Below are 8,667 nucleotides of genomic sequence, written 5' to 3' on the forward strand. Positions count from 1 at the left end.
CAATGTTTTTTTTTTTTTTCCAAGATAGAATTTCATGAAGCCCAGATTGGCCTGGAACTTACTATGTAGCCAAAATGACTGTGGGCTCATCATCCTTCTGCCTCTACCTCCCAAGTGGATCCAGCTGTGCATACCACTTTGCTCTGCTTTTTGTTTTTTGTTTTTTTGTTTTTTCAAGACAGGGTTTCTTGGTGTAGCTCTGGCTGTCCTGGAACTCACTCTGTAGTCCAGGCTGGCCTTGAACTCAGAAATCCGCCTGTCTCTGCCTCCCAAGTGCTGGGATTAAAGGCGGGCGCCACCACAGCCTGGTGTGCCTTTTTTTTTTTTTTTAAATAGAAAATGGCTTCCCTGTTGCTAAGTCTGAGGTAATTCAGCAAGTGCCCCCCGGGCAGACCTACCTGTGCCTTCTTGCCATAGTAGGGGAAGTAGTGGAGGCTGAAGGTGCCATTGGGGGGATAGTACTCGACCTGCAGGGGTTCAGTGTCCATCCGGGGCTTCTGGGGATCATCCTGGGGAAGGGAGGCCACAGCTGAATCTCATAGGCACTGGGGCGCATGTTCAGTTGTGTACAAGTCCACATGTGAGTTGTGTGTGTACTGTGTGGCACACACTGGTACTTACTGATGCCAGTGACCACACAACATGTGTTTGCATGTTAGTGCAATAGGGTTAGGTAGCCTTGATCTAGTCAGCTTCCACAGTCAGGGCTGAGAACCTAGCAAGAACATAGTTTCTCAAAATGCAAGCCTCAGGCACTTTACGCCCAACTCGTCCCATCTTAGCGTCCTGGCTGAGCCATGGAGCTGGGGAAGCTGGTGTGTGCTTGCATCTGAGAGAGACACTCTGACAAATCCAAGACCTCACCTGCCTAAACCAGGTCCAGAGGCTCTGCAGGTTTCTGGATTAAGTGTAAGCACATGTTCCTATGATCTGTTTCCTTTTTTGTTGGCATCAGACCTGCCCAATGAGTAGCTTATGCTCCACAAGGAACAATAAATAATAATGGTGATGATGATGATGATGATGGCAAAATGATGATGATGATGATGATGATAATAATAATAATAATAATAATAATAAGTGAAGACTATGCCTGAAGCCCTCCAGACAGAGCTCTGGGGGACAGATGTTCCCTGGATCACTCATGGACTTGCCCTTTTGATGTATCATCTAGGGCTCAGCATTGAAAACAAGCCTTGGAAACATTTAGTGAAGGCTAAGTTTAGTGTTTGCTATTGAACTTAGACATTTTGTAAGAGGTTTCTCTGAGATCCATGCCACGTAAGTAGACATGCCAAACTCCATCAAACAACTATGCTGTTGGTGATCTGGAATATTTCTGTAAATACAAAATATAGACAGTGCAGAAGGTGGGCCACCCACATCAGTGCCGCACTTTCTGAAGCGTGAGTAGCTGCATAGACCGGATGAGGGGAAAGCCATGGCTGTAGCATCATCCCTCTGTGTCCTCACTCCTGGCAGCGACTGACGACTGACGAGGTGACAGTTGGCATGTTCCCAGGGTTAACCTGGGTCCCATCCCATCTCCTGTCTGGCCTCCACCGGCCCCGCCTCACCCCGCCCCTCCCTCCCGGCCCCGCCTCCCCCGCTCAGCTCCCCTGGCCCCGCCCCACATCGCCCCGCCCTCCAGGCCCCCGCCCCGCCACGCCCCAGCTGTGCTCACCTGGAAGGTGCAATCCACTCTGGGAGCTGTGTTGTTGCTGGGGAGGAACTTGACAATCTAGAGGAAAGGGTGCCATGTGCCCCTGTGGTGCAGGTGGACACTGACACATGCCCCATGGTACCACAGTGTAGGAGGGCAGCTGGCAGTGGTAGAGCTGAGGAGAGGACCCTAGTCCCTGGCGCCATGCCCATGCCTGCTGTGGTGATTAGCAGCCTTCCTTACTGCTCTCAGTGGGGTCCCCTCACTCTCACATTCTTTTCTAGACTTCCTGAGCCTCAGTTCTTGTCTCCTGAGCTCTGTGCAGGACCTGCCTTTGGCAGGAGTGTCAACTGGGACATAGACCCGTGGAGTCCTGATCGCAGCCCGTTTGCCAGGCAGCGCTGGGAAGATCTCCCAGTTACAGGGCTTCATGGTGGGTTCAGTGTACACGTGTGTGGCTTTCTAAGGCCCCCTAAAGTGCAAGTAGGCAATGAGGCCAATTGAGCTTTCATCCGCCACTTGGTCTCTCCAGCGGTGACCCTCAGCTCAACTGTGGTTCTGCCTCTTGCTTACTGTGTCTGTGTTCTTAGGGCATTGACAGGATTTGCTGTTGCTTGGCTTCTGATACCACCAGAACCTCCGTGATTCCTGTAGGATTGACCCTGAAAGACTCCTGTTTCTGATGCAGAAGGAGAGCATGTAGAATACCCCCAGCTTCAACCGTCTGAATCTACAACTCAACCCCCCCCCCGCCCCCAGCTTCTCAGTCTCAATCCATAATTCAAGGCCCCTACTGGCTAAGATCTCTCATTAGCTCTGTGTCTTATAGGGCTGGCAAGACACTGACTAGGTAGAAAACTCTAGATTTGTGTTTAAGAGCGGAACATGATAAATATATGTGGAGTCAGGGTGGGTAGGTGAAGAGCCCAGTCCCCGTGGTTGAGTGTGAGGAGAGACCATCTTCAAAGCAGGGCCCTTGTAACTCACCCTGTTCATTTTAATAATGAAGCAGGGCTTTCCCTCCTCGAAGCCGAAGCTGGGGTCCACCAGGCCGGAGCAATTTTGTAGCATGTCTGCAGTGAACTTGCAGGAGAACTTGGTGTGGTTTGGAGCCGCAAAGCTCTCCTGGAAGAAGTACTTTTCAGATGTACAATTGATGCTGTCCTGCTGGGATGCTGGGGTGTAGCCTGTAGAACACACACTGCCTCAGCATCCTGCCCCTCCCTCCCACTGTCCATGGAGGAGGTCCCGCATCCCCAGCGGTTCTCTTAGGAGTCACTCACCTGCTAAGAAGCTGTGGAGGGTGTGTGTGAGGCCAGCCCAGGAGCTGTTTTCAGAGACGTTGTAGGAAATCTGCAGCCCTCTTTCCCCGTACACGTCAGGCCTCAAGGTTACCCCTGCAAGGAAAGAGAGCCTCCTTGATGGGTTTCTCTGAGTGCTCACTCACACCGAGCCCTTGGCTCTGAGGTTGTTTAGACTCACTGAGGTAGAGCCAGGTCATTGCCCTCCTAGGTGGGAGCTGTAGAACAGACTCCCTGTAGTTGAAGAAGCTTGACAATAACACTTTAAAGAAGGGCCCAAGGCCTCTGAGGACACCAGCCTGGGGCCCCTGACCTCTACAGAATGCAGCACGGTGGGCATGGAGGCCTGTCCTGTGCCTGAGACTCTGGATGCCCGGGCCCAGCAATAGGGGACTCTGAGCCTGGGAGAGTGGGGGTGGACCATGAGCAGGGTTGGTGCAGCGGATGCTAACCTCTGGGGAGGGTTTCCTAGCCTGCCAGTGGGTCTCTAGGGGAAAGGCACCTGAACACACATCACTTGGGAAACACTTGCTGTGGCGCTCACCTTTAATCCCATCACTTGGGAGGCAGAGGCAGGCAGATTTCCACTTGAGGCCAGCCTGATTTACATAGTTTAGGATATCTGGGGCTACACAGAGAGATTCTGCCTCAAAGGGAAAAATAAAAGGTTTTTCATTTGGGGGCTGGGGAAATAGCTTAATGTTTAAGAGCACTGGCTGCTCTTCCAGAGGACCCTGGTTAGATTCCCAGCATCCACATGTCAACTCACAACCATCTGTAACTCAAGTTCCAGGGCATCTGATGCCCTCTTCTGGCCTCTGCAGGGACCAGGCACACATGTGGTGCACAGACAGACATGCAGGCAAAACACCCATAGACATAAAACAAACAAACAAAAAAACAAACCCAAAACGTAAAAATATTTTTTATCACTTGTGCAGTAAGAGGGCTTAGCAGGTAAAAGGAGCTTGCAGCCAAACCTGATGCTTGGAGTGTGATGCCTGGAACCACACAGAGGGAGGAGAGAGCCAACCCCCTAGGGTCGTCTTCTTACTGTCCATACCTACCAGCATACACTCGCACACACACACAAACACTGTAAAAAATACTTTAAAAACAACTCACTGATTATTTAAATGCAAAAGCACTTGATGTGTAAAGAGTTATGTGTAAAAGAGGGAGAGATGTCAGTGAGTCCCTGCAGTCTGCTGTACATCCACTGGGGGATGTCTCAGTTCTCCTAACAGACAGGATGTGAGGCCTGTGAGCTCATGGTTCAATCTCACGCATGAGTAGCGGGAGCCACCCTGGCCCTCCGGCTTTCTTTGGTGCTGGTGCACACTCCCCTGAGTTCACATCACGTCACACACTCTTTCCACAAACACTACGTGGCCTTTGGCGTGGAGTAAGCTGTGATGTGCTCAGCCTGGCCCTTTGATGTCGCTGGCTTTCTGTCTCTGTGAGCCAGACCTTTGCTGTTTTTATGGGTGTAATGAAAAGAGCAGCTGTACGGGGCTTAAAGGGGGAAGGACTTGTTTTTCATGTTTCTCAGCCTCAGACAGCTGAGTTTCATCTCTTCTCTCTTCCCTCCCAGGGACAAATAAGCTAGAGGGTATTTCCACCCTAGATCTTTCTCCTGGGATCACCAGGCCTACTCCCTGCCAGCAACCTCGCCTGTGTGTGTATAAGCATATAACATGAATGCAAAGGCTTCTTGTCTCTGTGATCCTCCCCCTTGGAGCCCCTCCTATTATGTAAAACTAAAGCCAAAGTCAGACTTTGCAATTTGGGGTCATCATTCCTCTCAGGAATCTATGCCCCCTCCCCGTCCCCGGCGTAGGGAGAAAGGTGCTGAACCCCCCTCCCCCATGCTTACCTGGCGACTTTAACTGGTCCTGGTAGTCTGGGGTGTAGGGGTCAATGGTCTGCATCAGCACATAGATGCACAAGGCAAAGAGACCAGTCATGACCACGTAGAAAGCTGCGTAGTACAGGCTGATCCACACTGTGAAGAGAGAGTCGGAAGGAGCCACCTGAGCCGTGGCAAGGTACACGGCGCAGAGCCACACTTTCTCTATCTCCAGCCCAGGGCACGGGTGGTGCCGTGTAATGCTCTCACCATGCTGTGCCATCAGCAAGCACCTCTACCGAGTTTCAGAACTGTTTCACCCAAGCGGAATCCCCTAGCTCTTTGGCACCCCCTTACCCTCCCACCCTAGCCCTGGAACTCACGGTTCCACTCCAGAACTGCAGGGCACATGCATGGCCTTGTGTGGCTCCTGCCACTGTCCTCGAGTGATAGTGACAACCCTGTGTGCTTGGTGTACTGATCACCATAGCCACAGCCAGCAAGGCTGGGTCCTACTCTGTCCTTCTCACCCCGGAGTTCCTACTGTTCCTCACGTTACACGAGGACAAAGGCAGCTGTTGACCAAGGGAACCCCCAGTGCATACGCCATGGCTGGGTATGTATCAGGTTGTGTCGAGGACCTGGCAGGAGTTTGCCCTGTGACCTACAGAGAAGAGGGGCATTGGGCATGCTGGGTGGGTGCAGCTCCTACAGCTCCCAACACTGTTGCGCCAAACCTCAGGTGCCGAGGAGCCATGATCAGCAGCAAGTGTTCAAATCTGGTTGTGAACCAGGCTCCACGGCTCCTGAAGACTTCCCCGGGTGACATCCCTTTCAAATTCAAGTCTGATCTGCACTCCTCTGAGGCATGACCTTGGGCTTGGGATATTGGGACATGCCCACCATCATGTTTTGATGATTCCCAGTCAAGCTAAGAAACACGCTGGCAGAAAAAGGTTTTTTTTGTGTGCTGCCCTTGACTTTGGCTTCCAGGAAGATCTCTAAGAACATGGGTGCTCCTTCCGAATGCATGATGTGAGTATGGCTTTCTCTCAGCAAGTCATTCTCCAGTGACCCCCCAAAAGTGAGTAAAGAGCAGGCCTAAGCTGGTGGGGGTGAGAGACAGTGGGGAGGTCTCAGGCTCGGGGCCAGCTGTGGGACCGACAAGGCCTCCCTGGAGGGCCGGAGCAGCAGCGGCTCGTCTCAGAACTGTGGTTCCGTGGAGGCCCTTTACTTTTCTTGGGTTTGGCTGTTGGAGCATCTGATCACCTGGCTCTGTGCTTGTATGATGGACAGGGCTGTATACCCACTTAGCTTCACGGTCTACAGGGGTGAAAGCTCAAGCATCTTCAGGAAGGGCCAACAGAGGGACATTTCCCATTGGAGGGCTGACACGCTCACTATGGTTCCCACCTGTGACTTCTGGCCAACTCAGCTACCTTCCTGGGACATGAGCTCCTCTACAGGGAGGCTCTTCCACAGGGAGGCTCCTCTACAGGGAGGAACCTCAGCTTTGCTGCTTGTCCACGCTCCCTCACAGGCCCACTAACTGACTTTTCGGCTGTGAGCCAGGGCTCAACATCTCCAGCAAAGGATCCCACCATCAAGAGTGATCCCTCATGTGAACAGCGCCATGGAACCCCACAGCCCAAGAGCCACTGTGGGTAAGAGTTCCATGTCATGCAAAGAGTGTGGCCCAGGTGGCAGGGTGTGCCCCAAGTCACTGAGACTTACACTGTCCTCAGTCTGTGGTCTCCGCCCTGCATTTCCTCTGTGCGTGCCCCCTCCTCTAAGAGTAATTTGGCTTCTCTCTTTTCACTGGAATTATGCTTTCTTCCTGAGACTGTCATTGCCAGACCTGAGTCCATGTCTTCTAGTCAGGCCGTGAAACCATTCCAGAAAGTTCTGAGTGGCATTACAGTCACCAAGGAGGCTTGGCAGCTACAACGGCCTGCCGTACCAGGTTCCCGAGGGGATAGCTGGCAGCCCACCCCCTTTATCATCTGCCCCAGGGCCCCAGCTGCTGTCCCTTCCTCAGATGACTCGAGTGACCCACTTCCTGGGGTGGTTCCAGAACCAGCTCTGCTTCTGTGTTTCCTGCTGGTGTACTGTGTCTTCCCTGCTTCATCTCCACCTTGGAACTGATTGTGTTTTCCTAAGTCCCCCGGGACCCGGGGTGCTCTCTGCCCAAGGTCTCAGAGGCTTGAGCAGGGTGTACCATAGCTTCTTCTGCATGAACAGTGTATGCTTTCCATGTAGTCGTATGCTCAAATGGATGAATCATCAGGTACCACTCTCTGTGAATCTCTCATCTCAGTTCCCAAGCCCCCTGAGATGGGTCTGCGAGGATCAGCCAAAATGGCCTTTAATTTGTGAGCAGGCCTGGAGAACTTTGGACTATAGCTCCCTATGGCTGCTGTGGGAACACAAAAGAGCCTTCTAAGGAGTAAGGTGGCACACACTCTGTGCTTGTATTCTCCGTGTGTAATCCTGCAAAGCCTTTGTCGCATTCCTCTACACTGTGACTCCCACGCCATGGGTCCTGGTGAACTTGAGAGATATTTACTCTTTGGGGTCTCAGGAGCACTTCATGTTTGTGGGAGATTTACCCTGTGTGGGGCTCTCCTGAACGGGTGCACAGCCTCCTGTGAGTGAGGGCTTTTCTGCTCCTATGGTGGCCCCAGAAGGAAGCCCCCCCCCCCCAGGTCACCACAGGGCAGCCGTAAGAAAGGAGCTCTGTGGATAGACCTGCCTAGCCTACCTAGTCCGTACTTAAGAATGATAGCTACACAGGGCTATTCTCTAGATACATCCTGGAAACCAGGGACATCTCCAAATATGCCTGGCTTGTTAGAGTCATGGCAGCTCTCACTGTAAGATAAGATCACTGAAATAAATCCCTGCCTCCTAAATGACTTGAACAAGAAACTACATCACTTTCTAAAACTTAGTCCCAGAAACAGCTTTAAAATGCTGTTTCCAAATTATGGCTGAAGTTCGGCCTGTCTTGGACCTGCATGGTAGTTGTTTTGGAGTCTGGGCCTCGGGGCCCTCTGTGGACCCTGGCTTCCTCCTGAGAGGTGACGCATGGCCTGTAGAGTGTCTCCAGGTGTCCCAGCAGGTGACCCTCCTGGGTCCTGCTGGCTGCTAGCCCTCTGCCTCACCCCATGCCCCTCCTCATGGCCCACACCTACCCCACCGGGCTGGGGTGCGGCCCAGCATCTGCCCAGTGTCCGGGTTCCAACAGTAGTGCCGGAATTCGGCCATGCGCTGGCTGCACGACTTCTTCTCCTGCAAGGCTGCCATGTCCTCTCCTGCTTGCCTCGACTGGGCCCAGGAAGTGTCCTCTGGGGCTTATAGTCTCCTCTGTATGAGGCCAAAGGCATCAGAGCCGGCTATCAGCTCCCCACTATCGCCTCTACAAACATAAGGGAGGGCTGGAGCTCGCTTGCTATCTGCCCTCCACTGTCCCAGAAGTCAGTTGGTCCTTGGGATGCCCTTGGCTAACAACTTAATCTACCCTGATGGCCGCCGAAGGGAAGCGTTTCTGATATGAACAGCCTTCTGGGCTGTGCCTCACCTCCCCTTCAGGAGGGAAAACACACACCAGCAGGTTCTAGGTCAAATGCCTCAGGCCTGAGACCTGCCACCTCACCACTCGGGTCCCTGGGACCTTGAACTGCCTCCACTACACTCCCCTCCTCCTCAAGATGGTAGAGAAGGTGCTTGAAGTGTGCCTACAACTACCTAGAGTGGCCCCACAGCCCTGCCCTCAATATTGTCCTGTGGATGGCGGTGGGGGCAGGGTCACAGAGGGACTAGAAACAGCAGTGGAGGACATGGGGTGAACACAG

The 8,667-nt window shown here is 52.9% G+C and overlaps 1 protein-coding gene across 2 annotated transcripts in view; it reads right to left on the reverse strand.

Moving 5' to 3' along the window:
- Atp4b (ATPase H+/K+ transporting subunit beta) overlaps positions 1-8,191 on the reverse strand; it is a 9,211-nt gene extending 1,020 nt beyond the window's left edge. The window contains exons 1-6 of one of the 2 annotated variants that reach the window (XM_031342575.1): positions 8,008-8,191; positions 4,841-4,969; positions 2,947-3,060; positions 2,651-2,850; positions 1,685-1,741; positions 399-509 (exon numbers count right to left, since the gene is read on the reverse strand). In XM_031342575.1, coding sequence (XP_031198435.1) covers positions 399-509; positions 1,685-1,741; positions 2,651-2,850; positions 2,947-3,060; positions 4,841-4,969; positions 8,008-8,119 — 723 coding nt within the window. In that variant the 5' untranslated portion in view covers positions 8,120-8,191. The remainder of the gene's footprint in view (positions 1-398; positions 510-1,684; positions 1,742-2,650; positions 2,851-2,946; positions 3,061-4,840; positions 4,970-8,007) is intronic. The other variant, XM_031342576.1, reaches the window with a different exon arrangement.
- Positions 8,192-8,667: the final 476 nt, after the last annotated feature.

The sequence above is a fragment of the Mastomys coucha genome, unplaced genomic scaffold (assembly GCF_008632895.1).
Source record: "Mastomys coucha isolate ucsf_1 unplaced genomic scaffold, UCSF_Mcou_1 pScaffold22, whole genome shotgun sequence".
NCBI lineage: Eukaryota > Metazoa > Chordata > Mammalia > Rodentia > Muridae > Mastomys > Mastomys coucha.